The following is a 17139-nucleotide window of genomic DNA, read 5'->3' as shown; positions in this document are numbered from 1 at the left end:
TACTAGTTATGTTAAATGCTACAAACCAATGTGAATCCAATGGAATGGAGAAAACCACACATTTAAGCTTTAAGAACCATTTTTTTCTCTATATATTAGCATTTTCTCAAATACATACATGGGAAAAATGAGGTAACTGTAAAATGTGCAAGGAACAGGGCCCCCCAAATTACATATATTTATATATATATATGTAATTTTATACATATATATATATATATATATATATATATATATATATATATATATATATATAAAAGACCTTTCTAACACAGAACACAGGCACTGGGCCCAGCCAGGGCTGGGGGACAGCACCCACTGTCATGCCTAGGCCAGAAGTTGGTAAATAAAAGAGTAAACAATGACAAGCCCCCACCACAGGAAATCATTGGTAACATGGCATCTATAGCAAGGTCGGCAAATCACAAACATCCTAAATAATTGTTTTATAAATCTCTTTTTTTTTAACGTTTTTTTTTTTTTTAAATGTTGTGTTTCCCCCCCAATAGCTGCTCGTTGGAATCACTGCTGCAGTCAACACACCATCCGTGAGCCTGTTTCTACCTGCCCCAGGAACCGTTAAGGGTTTCGAAAACCTTTTTTTTGGGGGGTGGGGAAGGGAGGGGGTCGGAGAGGGTAGTTCTCTGTGTAAAACAGGTGGGGTTTCAACACTGCTATAAATATAGAAATGTCACCTGGAGTTATATACAGTAAGACTCTGGGTTCTCCATGGGGTGGGGGCCAGGCTGATGGGGCCCCACGGCAGGCTGGGGGGAGGTGGTGGGCCAGGGCCGCTGCGGGAGAACGAGGGTGGTTGGAGCATCCCTGAGGCAGCAGGCGCCAGGGGCTGCCTGCTAGGATGTGCCGGCCCCACACGCGGTTCGTTCGGGGCAGCAACCCCAGCGGGGGGGTGAGGAAGAAACGGAATGGGACCCGGGTGGGTGAGGGTAGGGAGCTCGGCCAGACTCTCCGGGGGCTCCTCCAGGTCTTGGAGGGCAGGGCTCAGGCTGGGAGGGGGCCCCTGGAGGCGGGGTCCACACCCTCCTTGGACCCTGTCCCCCTGGGACTTCCCTGGAGGAGACACGCCCAGGCAGGTGGGAGACAGGCCCTGGCTAGAGAGGGAGAAATGCCCTGAAAAGCGTACGGTCCCGGTAGGCTCTGGGGACGTGTGCAGTACAGTGCATGGCAGTTATCAGCTGAGCACAGACCCCCCCCCCCGCCCCCCCAACCCCACCCATGACCGCCAGCCGCCTGGCCCCGCCCCAGCCGCGCACATGCATGCAGACCAGGCGGCACCACCAGACCATTCCCTGCCCCTGGGCACCTGGTCCTGGTTGGTCCCTATACACCCCCCCTCCCATTAAACCAAAAGAAAAGAAATTGTTTAAAAAATCCACACCCTCAAATCCTACACGCGATTTTGGGCCAAATGAATAAACAAAAACTGCTGCTCCTCACGTTCATGCAAAACGACAGGGGGGGGGTGGGGCGTGGGTCTGGGCCCTGTCACCGCCAGGCAGGGGCAGCCACCAGCAACACAGGAAATCACTCTCCCTGGCCTGGTCCAGGCCCCCTCAGGACACATGCCGTCCCGGGTCAGGGCCTGCCTCCCACCTGCTCGGGAGGTTGGCTCTGATGCCCTCCAGCCTGGGCTTGGGGCAGGAATGTTGTACCCGAGGTGAGGGTCCTCTAGGGAGCCAGCCCCACCCCACAGCAACCTGGGTGGGGCTGGCTGCCTGAGTCTGTCTGGGGTCAAGGCAGGAGAACCCACTGGCTTCCTGCCACTGTCTGTCCACGCCTGTCAGTGCCACCTGAGCAGAGAGCACACCACTTCAGTGCAAGAGACCAGGCGACCGAGGACAGCACCCCCTTTGCCCATCCCGGGGCCAAGGATCTCCACCAGCCACACGAGGGGAATGAACCCCTGGCTCCCAGGGCCGGCAAGAAAAGGAGACAGACCCGAGGGCAAACAGGAGAGACTGAGTTAGGGACTCTCAGGCCGCTCCCTGGCGGGCATCTTTTAGACTGGTGGGCAAACGGGGAGGGAGTCTTTGGAGCTTGGCAAATGCAAGGGCTTATTGCAGGGGCTTCTCTCGGGCTGACCCTGGCACCAGCTCTGGAGATGCAGGCAGGAACGGCAGGGCAGGCCTGGGCCACGCCCTCCCCGGCCTTCCGGGGCCCCCGGAGTTTCCAGAGCTTTGGGCAGGGTTCTCCTGGGTGGCTGTGGACCTCACTCAGCCTCCCTGGGCACCTCGGAAGCGTCAGCCCGACAAATGGGACACGTCCGGTTGGCCTGGGGGGAGCAGCCGCACATCAGGCTCCACTCTCACCGGACCCCCAACCCATCCGGGGCTGTTCTGCTGCCCGGTGGGGACCTGGCTCCCTGAGTGGAGCCGGAACTTCTGGATGCTGAAGAGGACACGAAGGGAAGCCCTCCAGTCCACCCTCCTCCCTCACTACGCCAGGAACACCTGGGAGCGGGCGTGGCTACGTTACCTTCAACCACTTGTCGACACACTTGGTGTGGAATTCGTGGTTGCAAGGGAGGACCCGGAGCAGCTGCCGTGCCTCGAAGTCGCTGAAGCAGACAACACACCTGGGAGGAGGGCACAGAGCGTCACCCGCACACCGAAGGCGAGGGCAGGTTCACGGCAGAGCACGAAGCGCTACCCTGGGAAGACCGCAACCCATTTGTGCTCACAGAGAGACAGGAGGGGGCGCAGGGCACTCACAGCGTCTGCTCTGACTGGTGGCTGTCGGGATGAAAGCGGTACGATGGAAGCTGCTCGATGTCCGCTTTGGTGAGGCCGCGAGGCTTGGCGTCTCCCAGCCGCTCTGCCAGGTTCAGGAGGGCCTGGACGTGTGCAGGAGGGGAGGGTCAGTGGCAGCCAGGGCTGGAAGTCCCCCAAGCCCCCACCTCCCAGGACAGGGCTCCACGGGACCTCATAGTTCTCCATCTCCACGTCATCCACATCAAGATCCAGGCTGATGGTGGGCCCCATTGCTGTTGGTGACATTGGCAGCATCGAGCTAGGGGGAGATAGGTACGCGGGCCCGGGGTCAAGGTCAGTAGGCGTAAGGGGCGCAGAGCTGCTCCCGACTCCCGCCATGAAACAAAGCCCAGAACTCTGCACTGTTCACGCCAGGGACCCCAGTGTCTGTCCCAAGATGTCGCAGTAGGGCAGGGAGCCCAGCTGGTGAGCGTGAGTGTGCATGTATGGTTTGGCGGGGATGCTAGGTGGCTCGAGAGGCCCCGGGACCCCACGGGGCTGTGTTTGGGTCTAACCACTAGAGGCCCCAGAAGAACAGGGCACCACAGCTCTGGGGCAGATGTGCAGGTACTTACAGGAAGTAGGGCAGGAAGCTGGGGTAATACGGTGGTGGCGGAGGCGGCGGGGGTGGTGGCGGGAGCGGCTGTTGTAGGCGGTATCTCTGGGTGCTCAGTCTCCGGGGCATCATGTGGGAATATGGCTGCAAGAGGGGGGCCAGGTGCACGTCAGCCATGGGCCTGTCTCCCGGTCACCCTAGATCCTGGGTGGGGAGTGGCACTTACCACACCAAAGGACAGCTCCTGGTGCAGGGTATCGTGGGGCAGGTAGTGCAGGGGCACGGATGGGGACAGAGTTGGGCCCGGGGCAGAGGTGGAGTAGGTGAAGCTCCCCAGGGGGTGCTGATCCCCCCGCAGGTCCACATCACTGTCGAGCCGCTGCAGGGGCTGGAAGAAGCAGGGGTGAGTCAGCAGAGTCAGTGACAAGGAAAGCCCCCACCTCCCTGCCCCACTTGCCATCCCCTCTAGCATCAGACCCATCGCTCAGACTCACCATACGTGGGTGCTGGGTCTGCAGCGACACAAACTGCCCAAGAGGCGCCATATGAGCGGGCTGGGGGTGTGGGGCTGGCGGTGGAGGGTGCAGGATATAGTGGTCACTGGAGATAAGGTGGGGGTAGGCCTGATAGGGCACAGGGAGCTGCTGCATGGTACATGCCTGGATCAGCTGCTGAGAAAGGGGGCAGAGGCTGGAGAATGTTCTTCTGGGCTCTGGGCTGGGTCTGCTTGTGGCTGGGCCAGGGGCCATTCCACCCAGCGAGCGGTCCCAATCAAAGGCCTCTGGACCATCCATCCCTGGCCTAGGCCTCCCAGGCAGGATGTCTTGCTCTTAAGACCCACAGTTACCACTCCAAACCACAAAGCAGGCACTGGGAGCAGGGAGGTCCCTGAACTCTGAAGTGCCCTCCCACTGGACGTGAACGCACATATGCCGTTCTGGACAGGGCTGTGGCCTGGAGCCGAGCAGACACTGACAGCCTGGATGGGCGCTGTAAGCTCAGCTCAGTTCCGACACTGGCCTGTGCCTGGGGCCTTCAGCTGGGGGCAGGGCAGGAGGCCCAGGCGCTCACTCACCGGGGGCGGGAGGCAGCAGAGGGGATAGTGCTGCCCGCTGAACATCACGGAGCATGCTGGGAGCTGCTGGGTGCTGCAGCCAGGGATGTGTTGGCCTGTAGGCAAGGGGAAGCCTTGGGTCGTCACTGTGGTGACTGTGTAGGACAGAGGGACAGGTCCCTGGTGCACCTGCAGGAGGAGAGACCCAGGAACTGTAGGGAGGCCACTCTGCTGCCCCTAGGTGAGAAGCAAAGTCCTGCCGGGCCAGCTCTGGTGAAGGTGAAGTCAGGGCTTGTTCCCTCTGCTCCTCAGACCGGCTCGCCAGAGGCCAGGGGCAGCGGGGCGTGGGCGTGGGGGGTTCCGCTTACCTGCTCGTGGAGATCAACCATGAACGGGCTCTGCTGGGAGGCTGGGTGCAGCATTCGGGGGCTCCCGCCGGCAGGAGCCGAGGCTCGGCGCTCCTCTACGGGGAGGTATGCTGGTCGGGTCGGCGGCTGCTGGGAGGGTAAGCGCTCATCCTGGGTAGGTGGGCTGGCCAGGGGGCCCTCACGGCCAGGGCTGCACCACAGAGAGGAAGCCCCAGTAGCACTGACGGGGGCCGCTCATTCACAGAGCATGGAGAGAAGCCAAGGTCACTACCCACTGGGGAAGGAAGACAGCTCAGGGCCCTGTGCCCTACCACCCCTGGCCCCTGTGCCCCAGCCCAGGCTGAAAGCTCCAGTACCAGGGGCTCCGGGCTCCACAGGACTGGGAGGTTCCCTCCTACCTTCCCCAGAGCTGGCCTGGGCTGCTGCTGGGTCCTGCAGAGAATCGCCGCTGACCCACAGGGGCAGAGGGTGGCCACCTAGTCACTGCCAGAGCCCATGGCTGCATCAGGGGAGGCAGAGGGGTGGAGGGGCTGGGCCAGGGCTCACAACCCTAGGAAGCAAACCGACAAAGGAACTAAGGTACAGAGAAGTCCAGTCCCTTGCTCCATTAGGGGTCGGGGAGACAGATTCAAACCTCTGCAGCCTGGTTCCAGAGGCCACTGATGCCCACCACACCCTGGGCTCCCCAGGCAGCGCTGCGCTCTGGCACTAGGGTTCAGGCTTGGCCTGCAGGAAGTCCAGACCTTAGTTTCCTGCTCTGTGAAATGAGATCAGGGTCCGCCTCAGGGTTAAGTTCAGAGGGCTGGCCGGCATGCTTCCAGGCCAGGGGGCTCTGGTAAGGCCCCCTCAGGGTGGGGTCTCCAGGAAAACCTGTCCTGGCGTGGGGATCTACAACTCTGACCTCTAGGTAACTGGGGCTCCTGAGGGGACTCCAGCTTCCTCCCTTCTGTCTGGTTGGCTCAAGATGGATTGCAAACAGGCCTGGGGCCTAGTTCTCCTTCCACTAGTAACAGGTGAGAGGTTCTGACTTGGTTCTTGCCCTCGGGGTTCCCAGTCCAAGCCAAGTCAGTACAGTCGTTCCTCAGTACCCACGAGGGATTGGTTCTAGGACCCCCACGACACCAAAATCCGAGGATGCTTAAGTCCCTTATATAAAATAGTATAATATTTGCATATAATCTACACACATCCTCCCATGGACTTTAAATCATTTCTACATTACTTATGATACCTAATACAATGTAAATGCTATGTAAATATGATGTAAATGCTATGTAAGTGACAAATTCAAGTTTTGCTTTTTGCAACTTTATGGAATTTTTTCCCCTAAGTATTTTAAATCTGCAATTGGTTACATCCATGGATGTGGAACCCATGGATAGAGAGAGCTGACTGTATACTTTCTTTCCATAATCTGTTCCCACAGTGCCTACCCAAATGGGACTTCACCTACTTTTCAAGTAAGGTACTGTTAGCCTCATTTTGCAGAAGAGAAAACTGAGGCTCAGAGACGAAAGGACTTGCCCAAGGCCTCACAGTAAGTGTCAAAGCTGGGAGGTGGGCTGACTACCAGCCTCTTGCTGCACACTGATGCTGATGGGAAGGGGTCCAGCCCAAGGGTTCTGGCAGGACGTGATGAAGGAAGTCAACCTCTGGTGAACTGGTGGGTCTGGCGTGCAGCCAGGCCCTTTGTGTGTGGGGGGAGTGCATGCAAACCAGACCCAACACAGCCCCCAAGTGGGAGGTGGGGCTTGCTGAGAAAAGAGGAAGCAAGAACCTAAACCTAAGGGAGGAAGTTGAGTGAGAATGGGGCGGGGCAGGAGCTAGGGTCCAGGTGGGGCAAGTTGGGGGGACCACTCATTAACTCCAGAGGTTGGAATGAGGCCCTGGCAGGGAAAACTCTGGAACCTGTCAGACGCTGCAATGCTGAAGGGCGCATCCAACAGGACCAGACTTTGGCTGTTCCTGCCACAGGGAACCCTGCCTCCATCTAACAAAACTCCTATGCTTCCTTCATACCCAGCTTTAAGTGTCACCTCCCTGCTAACACAGCTAGGGAACCGGTGTACTGTTCCCTCAACACCTTGTTCCTTTCCTCTGTGCTGGGCTTTATGTGCATGGGCCCTGACTTTCAAAATGAGCCTGAAAGGGAGGCTCTTAACCTGATAAGACAGCACAGGGCCAAGGCCACAGCCACAGTAGAGCTGAAATTCACATTTCTCCCACCCAACCTGGGCTCCAGCACTTGGCAGAGGGGTGGGCAGGGCCCAGTGACCAGCTTGTGTCCAGCACAGGGCAGGCCTGATGTGGTAAATGCACACTGGAGAGCCAATTACACAGGTCTAAGGCCATGTCTGGCAGCTGTGAAGTTAGTGCCAATGATTAAAAACTGGGACATAAAAAAACCTGTCCTTTCAGTGTGTTGTGTGTGTGGCGGGGGGAAGGAAGCAGAAAATCTGGTCCCACTGGGCCCTCATTTCTGCTTGACCCACCTCACTCTGGGCATGAGTTTTCTCTCCAGGCCACCCCAGGCCCATTCCTTGCCTGCCCACCACAGGTGACTGGGGTTGTGAGCCCCCAGCGTGGGCCAAGTGCATATCCTTACACTCATGTGTACACACACAGCCTCCTTGATTCCTGCTGATAATCCAGCCAAGCAAAGGCCAAGAGAGACTCAGAGGAAACCCCTAAATAACTTAAAACAACAGACTCCTGACCCACCCCAGATTTTTGGATCAGAATCTTTGGAGGGTTGGGGAACAAGGGCACCTAGATTTCTACTAAACTCCCCAGCAGTTTCTACAGCACAGGCAGGTGCTTGAGAACCTCTGTTCTAACTGACCTCTGAGATCCTGGGAGCCCACAGTCCTGCCTATGAGGAGTATACAATACTTCCCATGTGCCATCCTGATAAGTCCTCATAGCAACCTTCAGAAGTAGGCATGCTGAGGCTCAGAGAAGTGAGGTCCAAGGCCAGTGAGTTGGAGCTGTGAGTGCTCTGGGACATGGCAGTGGCTTCAACTGCTCCTCTTGTGCCAGGCTGTCTTGAAGTCCGGGCAGTGTCAAGGCTCAGGGGTGCAGAATCACAGAGGCCTAGGCCCATGGGAATCTGCTCTGGCCAGCCTCTTCAAGGACACCCACACCTCAGGAAAGGAAGTGGCAAGGAGCTGAGAAACCCAACCACCAGACAGAAGGCCTCTAACTGTGACTGATGGTGCCTAAGATGACAGTGTTGACCCTTGCATTCTTACACACAATACCCTGACTTCTGGCCAGAGTCTTGGCTGAGGATTGGGCACACTGCCTCCCCTCTCTGAGCCTCAGTTTATTTATCTGTAAAATGGGAATAGCCCAATAATCACCTGCCAGGACTGCTTAAAGGCTGCTGCACTGATTTGTAAAGCTTAGGTGTGAACGATCACTATCAGAAAATACAACAGGCTGACCTTCACTCCCACCCCCCAAGCAGCTTAAAGATGCTATTTTAAGCTCTGCAGGAGGCAGCTGGGAAACATGCCTCCCTCAGGGAATATCCCCTCCCAGCTGGCAAGGGAGGGGACCCTGGTTCTTGACTGGAGACAGAGATGGCCCATGGGGAACTCACCCACTTCACAGTTGAGGAAACTGAGACCAGGAGAAAGAAAGTAACTTGCTGCAGACCACAAAGCCAAAGAAGGACAGAATCCTGGCTGGCCCGTTAGGCCCAGATTTCCTCAACCCCTGACTCTCATTACCATCAGTAACCTCAAGAATTACCTAATGCCAATTCTCTACTGCAGGCCCTAAAGGAGATCAGGAGAGCTTTCTCCTTCAGGCATCCTGACTAGACCTATTGTGGAAAGAAGTAAGGCCCAGAGCTGGAGCAGCAACTTGCTCAAGGTCAAACAACAAGGCCACCACCTAACTGCTCTTTCACCACACCTCCTCTGCGCTGGGCTCTCAGTGAGGTCTCCGTAAAAGGGTCTTGAGGGTCCCTAAATCCAATCTCGCCCAGAAGCAGGGACTGCACCTTGCATCCACCCCCTCCCCCAGGAGGCAGCCAACTCCCTATCCCCATCCTGGTCTAGGGAGACCCCGACATATCATTTGGGCCTGGGGGCTGTTTGCAGGTACAGGGACTGTTTTGCAGATAAGCTAAGTCAGGCCCTGAGAACAGGAGCAGACTCAGGCAGGCTAAGAAGCCCCCCTCCCACCCCTCAAAAAAGAGGCGGGTTGGGCCCAGCACTGACTGGTGGGCAAGCAGAGCTCCCTAACTGTGGTGCCTGGAGGCAGCTGAGAGCAGGACCACCAGGCTTTGAGTTAAGAGTTGTTGGCCAGCCCAGACTCCCTGGGTGACCTTGGTCAAGGGAATCTTCCCTTCTGTGAGCCTCAGTTGCCACAACTGTAAAATGGGAGTGGAAATCTCTCCTTCCCAGAGCTCCCAAATAAAGCCACAAGAGGCAAGACGCAAAAAACCAGGTGGTCACATTACTGGGGGAGGAAACCAGTGTCCCTGAAGAGCAGGCCCCTCCTCAATGTGGGCCAGGAGCAGGTTGCGGGATTCGGGGAGCTTCCTCAGCCACCCGTCCCTGGGACTGGAGACGTGGGTGGGGAGGACGTGGTACAGATACTCGCCCAGAGAGGGGCCTCCCTCGTCCCCCTCTCACTCCTTTGTGCCGGGCTCGGAGGGACATCGGGGGCTGGAGGCCATACGGCGGCGCCGGGGCCAGAGCGCTGTGACTTTAAGAGCCGAGGATCCCGGACCATGTGCTCGGCGTGAGACAAAAGCAACAACAAAGGAAGTGGCGGCGGCAGGGGGAGGGGGCGGCTCCTTCCTCTCCAACCGCAGCGCTCTGCCTCTGGAGAAGGGAGACTCGGCCTGGCCTTGGGGGGCGCTGGGGGTGGGGAAGGGTCCCGGATTCTAGAGGCCTCGCCATCTCCCCTCCGGACTGCCCGTAATTAACTCCTGCAGAGCCAGCTAGATCACAGCCCTCAGTCCCAGGGGAAGGGGGGGCAGGAATTCCAGGGATGCGGAAATCGGGAGCTGGGGGCTCTGGCCCCGACTCACCTTCGGCCGCCTGGCTACACGTTGACTCCTTTGTTCCCGATCTAGGACGGCCAAGCTGGGCAAGAGGCGGGGGGGGGGGTGGGTGGGAGTGTGCTGCCTGGACCCTTTAAGAGCCCCCGCCCTGAGGAACAATGTGCTCCCTTCCCCACCCCCGGTCCGGGGGCAGTCCGGCTCCTTCCGCGGCCCTCTTTCTTTGTTGTCCGTCCGCCGGGCGTCTGCCTCGCGAGGCCCACGCGCGGTCAGTCTCTCGGCCCAGGCCCTCTGGTAGCGGGAGGCGGCGCAGGACGCGGCCGGGTTTGCGCAGCTGCCGGCGACTGGCCCTTTAAGAACTGTCCGTGGCGGCAGCGGAATGTAACAAACCCCACATTTGATTCACAACATTCGAAGCGGCGGGGTCGCGCGCCGGGCGGGAGGGGGGCTCGCGGGGGCGCGCCGGGAGGTTCCGGCAAACAGTAGCCGGCTGCTCCCCGCGAGGGCCCCGCCCCTTGCTAAGAGTTCCGCCTCTCGGGGGCGCCAAGAGCCAATCATTCGCCGAGACTCGGCACGTGATTTAGTGGGCCGCCATCTTGGAAGGCAGATTTTTTTTTTTTTTTTTAAACCTCCTCTTGCCCCCACCTCCTCACTTAAAGTGCCCGCAGCCATCACAGGAAAGGGGCGGGGCCACACGGTCTGACCTAAAGACGGGAGACAGCGCGGTAAGCAAGACAAATTGGCTGTAACTCTAACTTGCTATGCAAACTCACAAATCACTCATGCTTCTGAGGCTCATTTTCCCCGCCACAGAAGTGGGTCCCGCCGGGAGAGCCGCAGCCCGGACTTACTGTGTCATGGTCCCCTTCTTGGGACGGCGCCTGGGACACAAGTGCAATGGACCTGACCTTCGACGGGGCAGGAGCGGCTCTTAAGCCAGTCAGAGTGGTTAGGAAGGCTCTAACAGCCCTGGGCCGGCAACCTCCCCGGAGATGACGTCAGCCCCGAAAGCTACTGCGCCGCGATGACATCATGGCCTGGCCGCCTCGCATCTCCTTGTTTATACTGCGCGGTGGCTTTAAAAAGTTGGGAGGGGCTGGATTGCCCAACGAACCAATAATGGGCAACCCATGCAAATAAGCTAACGCTTGTCGGGAAGGATTGGCCCGGCTCGCGTTGACGTCACAGAGACATTTAAACACCCCGCCCCCAGCGTGACCCGGGAAAAGGGCGGGGAACAGTTTGAAGCTGGAGCAGTAGTCGTCCCGCGCTCTAATAGCTCTAGGCGAGGCCTCGGAGAGCTTCCTAATTAGGGGGATTGGGGAACTAAACCCAATTAAGTCTTTAGTTTTCTACTGTACTCCTCCTAGCAATTATGAGACGCATTACTACAACCTGCCCATTTTACAGATGGGTAGAGAGAATCAAGAGGGGTGTCATTCACCCCAGGTTACAAAGCGAGGAAGAATGGCCGAGCAGATACTTGAATCCAAGCCAAAGCCCAGCGTCGTTCCCCTTTGACTCGACGCCTCCTCAGGCAGACGTTATACAAAGTGGGGTATTATCTCTACATCGATAGCAAAAAAAAAAAAAAAAAAAAAGCTGGGAGCTGGGAACAGGTCAAATAAATTATGCATATAATCAATAACCGGACTCCTCTGTATGCAGCTGCACTGACATAGGGTTACCTCCAGCACAGCCCTAAACAAGATACCAGCAAAAAATGATAAACATTTGTTAAGCCTGTGTGGTGGGGTTGCTGGGTGTGTGTGTGTGATTTTCTATGCTTCTTTGGTATATTTCATAATCCCAAATTTAAAAACTGAAAGAAAGATACTGAACAGAGTATAACAGTATCAATGTTTTTAAAAATTGGATATATACAGTAGCTGTATATAGAATATTCCTGGAAGGATATACAGGAGACTGATTAATAACTGTCCTCAGGGAGAACTGGAGGAGAGCACTGGGTCAGGATAGACTTTTTATTGTATACGCTTTTGTACGTTTGCTCCTTAAAAACAAAACAAAACAAGAAAAACTCTATACAGTATAACCTACTGAAAATTCTAAAGAAAATTACTGTGAAAGAGTATGTTTTAAATATTTTAAGCCATAAAAAACTTGTGTTCCTTTAGAGTCAGAAATCCCCCTTTGGAAAGGGTATCCAGTGGAAACAATCCAGAAGGAAGCTGGGGAACAGACATGCTTATCCAAGTGTTGTTTAGACCAGCAACAATCTGACACCATAATGTGGATGGCAGCCAGCAACACAATGACTGAAAATGGTACCCACTCGCTGTTTGCATATCTCTAAGGACAGAAGATCAAGTTCATGATGCAGTGCTACAGATGTTACCTGGAATGCCAAACTCTATCCATCATAGTTAAACTATGTGTGCATGAGAATAAATGGGGTTGCGTTTCTCTAACCATCTCCTTATCAGCAACTCTCCCTTCTCCTAAATCCCTTCCAACCTTTTATTTTTCTCACTCTGTAAGAGCAATCAGAAAATCCTTCCCACATTCGAAGTGCCTACATTGTTAAGACCACCCCCCTGCTTGCCTGTGTAGGGATAAAACCTGCAATGGCTCCCTAATGCCTGGCTTTCAGGGCTCTGTTTAACAAGACAAGCTTCCCTTACCAAACTTTTTTTTTTTTTTTTTGCGGTACGCGGGCCTCTCACTTCTGTGGCCTCTCCCGTTGCGGAGCACAGGCTCTGGACGCGCAAGCTCAGCGGCCATGGCTCATGGGCCCAGCCGCTCCGCGGCATGTGGGATCTTCCTGGACCGGGGCACGAACCCGCGTCCCCTGCATCGGCAGGCGTTGTCTCAACCACTGTGCCACCAGGGAAGCCCCCCTTACCAAACTTTTCAGGCTCACCTCTCCCCAGCCTCTCTCCCACGACCATGGCAGTGCTCCCTCTGGCCTTCCCTGCCTGAGATGCTCTCTCTCTTCCTTTCTACGAATCCATTCCTCTTCTCTGTCCCTTGAGGCTCTGCTGCCATCTCACCTCTTATAGGAAGCTGTGAAGTCTCTAGCTTGTACTGAACTCCTCTGTCTCTGAACTCAGGCCTAGACACACCCTGACCTTCACTTCATGCCATTTAATTTGCACACAACCCTGTTATGATTGCTTCGTGTCTCACTCAGTAATCTCCTCCTGGGCTTCCCTGGTGGCACAGTGGTTAAGAATCCGCCTGCCAAAGCAGGGGACACGGGTTCAATCTCTGGTCCGAGAAGATCCCACATGCCGTGGAGCAACGAAGCCCGTGCACCACAACTACTGAACCTGTGCTCTACAGCCCATGCGCCACAACTACTGAGCCTGCGTGCCGCAACTACCAAAGCCGGCGCGCCTAGAGCCTGTGCTCTGCGACAAGAGAAGCCACTGCAACAAGAAGCCCGCGCACCGCAACTAAAAGTAGCCCCCGCTCGCCGCAACTAGAGAAAGCCCGTGCGCAGCAGCGAAGACCCAACACAGCCATAAATAAATAAATAAATAAATAAATAAAGAATCTCCTCCTGGCGGAAGAGGATACAGCATTTTTAACTGCACTGACATTCAGCCTTCACTGAGAGGCAGACACCACAGGGGTAACCAGTCTCATTTTATGGTTGAGGATCTGAGGCTCAAGGAGGTGAAGTGACTTGCCCGAGGCCACAATGTGAAAATCCTTTACCACTCCCCACCCTCAGAAAGCGACTCCAGTAACTACTCCACAATCCAGTTACTCCTTTGAAGCCACCAAGCCTCTGACTGTGCCATTCTCTCAGTCTAAAATGTCCCCAACACCCCTACTCACCTCTGGCCAAACCCTGCTCAACCTTCGGGGCTCAGCTCAAAGGCTGCCTCCTCGGAGCCTCTCCTGACCATCTGCTGGCTTCTTCAATATACGGCATGACTATTATCACACCACATCAGGATGGCAGAAGGTATCTCCATGGGACTGCTCTCCCTACCCGCAGCAGGGCCTGGCTCACACTTCCTTGGATGCCCAAGGAAGGGACTCTGTATTGCCCTTCCTTGCCCCTGATGCTTCAGGGCCAGGAAATCCTTGCCCTGTGTTCTCTCATGCATGACCCTCTAGTTTACGCCCCTGGGAGGCCCTCAGTAAATTCCCACAGACCTCTGGGTTCCCCCCAGGACCGGAGGCCAATAACACATCTCCCTCTGAAAAACCTTGCTGGGTACATGCAGAATCACTCTGGAGCAAGAGGGAGGGAGGCTCAATTTTACCAGATTTCCCAGAGAAGTCAGAAGTCTGGACTTTCCTCTCAGGTTCACTGACAAGTTTTATGCTTTGGAACCCCAACGTGGGCCCAACGGCCTGCATACCTACTCTGTGCCCCATTCTTGTCACCCCACCCCCACTCCCTTGAAGGCAGGTTACTTTCACCTTACACAGATGAGGAAAGTGGCTAAGGAAATGACTCCCCTTGCCACAGATCCCAGAAGTGTGGCCCAGGTGGGGGTGTGGCTCACTCTTGCCCAGGCATCTGCCTCGAAGCTCTGTGGAGAAATCAGGGTTCTAGAGTCTTCTGCATGATCTGGGCAAGTCCTACCCTGATCATCTCATTGGTCCTTCCAATGACCTAAGAGCTAGGTACCAGTGTTTGCTCCAAGAAGCTTGGGCAAGAGAGGATATGATTCACCCACCGTCACACAGCCATCAAGGGGCAAACCTGGGATCACATTTTAAACGAACATTAAGTTTGGTGCATGCAATGCAAATGCCAACACAGGGTCCCCAAGTGTTGCTCAATAATCAAAAGCACAGATGTCCTGGGGCAAGAGACTCTCCAGATCCCAGAGTGGAAGAGTGGCAGAGAGGGATTTGAATCCTGGTCCCTCGAGTGCAAAGTACTGGATGCTACAATCCAGCTTCCACTCCCAGGCCTCCTCTGCAGGATATGGGAGGGATTCTGTGCAGGCAGGAAGAAGGTGGGGTCATCGGTTCCTGCTGGAGCCCTCCCCTGTTCAATCTGCCTACCTAAGACCTGGACAGCTGGCTGCCTCCTTCCCTCCATCAGGATCAGAAAGTACTCCACTCCTTTTTTCTAAGACCCCTCAAACTCTCCTCCAGATGCAGGGCCTTCCCAAGTGGAGCTGGCAGAACATAGAGACTGAGGGACCATCCAGGGACACACAACACAGCCTGGTAAAGCCAGCTCAGGACACAGACCTCCCAGCTACCCCAGGGCATCAGACTTGAGCCTCACGCTCCAGGCTGGGGGTTGACAGGCCCCCGGCCAAGTCCTCTCTGCTCAGGGCAGGCCTGAACACACCTGAGCCCCAAGCTTTGTCTCCCCTAAAAAGCAGAGGCTGTTTGTGCATATGGGGGAGGGCAGAGTGTCTGTAAAGGTGTTCCCAGGTCTGGGTTCAGGGCTGCAGCACTCTGGCTCCAGCTTTGAGACTTGGTCACTTATGTGGTCTCACTCTTCTTCAGTCTCATCTGTAAAACCAGGATGATGACAACACTAATGACAGATGACATTTACTGAGCACTTAGTGTGTGTAGCACTGCTGTTCATCTCCTATAGGCTACTGAGGGGGCAGGCATACACTGATGGTTAAATACAGAGCCTCTGAAACCAGCCCACCGAGGCTTGGACCCTGGCTCTGCCTTTTATCAGCTTGGTGACCTTGAGGAAGTCACCACCTCTATGAGGCTCACAGTTTGTCCAGGTGTAAAATGGGGGTGATTATACCTACCTCAATGAGTCAATAGTGGCTCTCACTTGTGTGTGCATCTTCGGCGGTACCTGCCTGGCTTTCTGGGTCTGGGTCTGCGCTTGAATGTGTGAGCTTTGAGGGTAGGGCGTTGGGAGGGGCTCCCCTTTCTGACTACCTCCCCGCTGTAGCTCTCACCACTGGAACCCGCAGGGTCTGCAGAGGAAGGAGCAGGTACCATCACCACATCATCCGGTGATGAAAATCGGGGGCTGTAAGAGTGGGGGTGCCTGGCAGACCCAGGGAGAGATGAATCCAGCCGAATTCCCCATTTTCCCTCTATCCAAGGCCAGTTTCCTACACCCACATCTCCTTCCTGCCCCCGATACCATCTCGACTCAGGCTTAATAGCCCTCAGGCAACAGAAGGTGTGTGACCTTGGACAAGACACAGACCCTCTGGAGTCCCCGCCTTCCTACGCCGTCAAAGCAGTAACCAAGCCGCTGGCGCGCGGCCGTCTGTTTCCCGGACCCGCAGCAGCCCCAGGGCAGGGCTCGGGTCGCTCTGGATCCCCAGCGGCTGGGACAAGGAGCGTTGGTAAAGTGTTTGGGGCAGCCGTGACGAGGCCAAAGGACTGCAGCTCTGTCCCGGACGCCTGGGGCCCAGCCGAAGCCGACACTCGCCAGGGGTTGCGATCGGGGCATGAGTGGGGCGCAGGGCACGCTGGGACTCGTAGTTCCCAGGGCCTCCCGTACTCGGGCTCTTAGACCTACCGGGCGGAGCAGCTCTGGCTCCGGGTCCCGGGACAGCGAGCTCCGGCCCTGCGGGCGCAGGCAGCGGCCTCGCTGGATGTCCCTGTGCTACACTGCCAGCCCGCGGCCGCCCGCTATCGCTCCGTCTCTCTGGCCCCGCGCCTGGGGCGCAAGGCGCGGGGTCCAGGCCGGGCGTTACCTGGGGCCGCGGCGGGGCTCCACCCCCACCGGGAGGCCGGCGCGTCGCTCCCGCTGCAGCCGGGGGTCCCGGTCCAGCTGCGGCTCGCGCCGCCTGCCGCGGCCCCCCCTCTGGTCCCAGGCAGTGGAACCGTCCACGAACCTCTTCGCCCGGGCGCGCGCACGCGCGCGCGGGGTCCACGCCGGCTACGCAGCTTCACCCTCCCTCCCGCGGGTGTATGGAAGTACCTGGACTGCACCAAGCGCGCGGGAGCGGAGGGTGGGAGGAGGAGGAGCGTGTTTCGGCCACGCCCACTCAGTGTCCAGCGGCAAAGGGCGCGCAAGGGCAAAGAGTCCGGGGCCTGGCCTTCCAGCCGCCCCCTTACTACTGTGTGCCCTTGGCGAGTGACTAAATAGGAAAGATATTACGACTCCGTGGTCGTTCAAAGAACCTTCCCTTAGCGGACAGTTTGTTCCCCTCCCTCAGCCTCGGAATTGTGTGTGTGGGGTGTGTGTGTGTGTGTGTCAAGGATCGATATACAAAGATTAAAGACTATGGGGTCAGCATTTCTTGGTTCCTCACTTTGTGTCGTTCTGTGAGCTTCAGTTTCTTCGTCTGTGAAATGTGAGCGATGATACCGCCTTTGGGCAGTAGGGAGACTAGTGATAAGAGAATGCGTGTGCCCATGGCTAGAGCTAGCCTGGACCAGAGCGTGGCTGATACCTGCTCAGGCCGGGCATCCCCAGTCCCAGAGGGGATCCCCGCCGC

General features: G+C 56.6%; 1 protein-coding gene across 9 annotated transcripts; it reads right to left on the bottom strand.

The window, feature by feature from the left end:
- Positions 1 to 1243: 1243 nt before the first annotated feature.
- RNF44 (ring finger protein 44) lies at positions 1244 to 16579 on the bottom strand. 9 transcript variants are annotated; one of them, XM_032627772.1, is made up of 12 exons: positions 16393 to 16579; positions 15484 to 15657; positions 5148 to 5299; positions 4750 to 4939; positions 4403 to 4570; positions 3822 to 3998; positions 3554 to 3715; positions 3347 to 3471; positions 2943 to 3030; positions 2733 to 2854; positions 2497 to 2596; positions 1244 to 2293 (listed from the first exon to the last, which is right to left on the bottom strand). In XM_032627772.1, exons 3-12 carry the CDS (start codon positions 5252 to 5254, stop codon positions 2231 to 2233), a joined length of 1302 nt encoding a protein of 433 aa, XP_032483663.1. In that variant the 5' UTR covers positions 5255 to 5299; positions 15484 to 15657; positions 16393 to 16579; the 3' UTR covers positions 1244 to 2230. The 9 variants fall into 9 exon arrangements, with proteins under 9 accessions (XP_032483663.1, XP_032483661.1, XP_032483664.1 ...); XM_032627770.1 differs by lacking the exons at positions 15484 to 15657; positions 16393 to 16579 and adding exons at positions 9797 to 10470; positions 10618 to 11046; XM_032627773.1 differs by lacking the exon at positions 15484 to 15657.
- Positions 16580 to 17139: the final 560 nt, after the last annotated feature.

This window comes from Phocoena sinus, chromosome 3, assembly GCF_008692025.1.
Source record: "Phocoena sinus isolate mPhoSin1 chromosome 3, mPhoSin1.pri, whole genome shotgun sequence".
NCBI lineage: Eukaryota > Metazoa > Chordata > Mammalia > Artiodactyla > Phocoenidae > Phocoena > Phocoena sinus.
The sequence above is the reverse complement of the archived record's forward strand: the minus strand, read 5'-3'. Positions and strand labels throughout refer to the sequence as shown.

What these genes read in the sequence shown, in the direction of transcription:
- RNF44 (XM_032627772.1), bottom strand. Translation starts at nt 5,254, where the DNA reads ATGCAGCCATGGGCTCTGGCAGTGACTAGGTGGCCACCCTCTGCCCCT. An exon ending in AGCTTCCTGCCCTACTTCCT is followed by an intron (nt 3,031 to 3,346) that starts GTAAGTACCTGC and finishes ATCTCCCCCTAG; the next exon opens with CTCGATGCTGCCAATGTCAC. An exon ending in CACCAGTCAGAGCAGACGCT is followed by an intron (nt 2,597 to 2,732) that starts GTGAGTGCCCTG and finishes CCCTCCTCCCAG; the next exon opens with GTGTGTTGTCTGCTTCAGCG.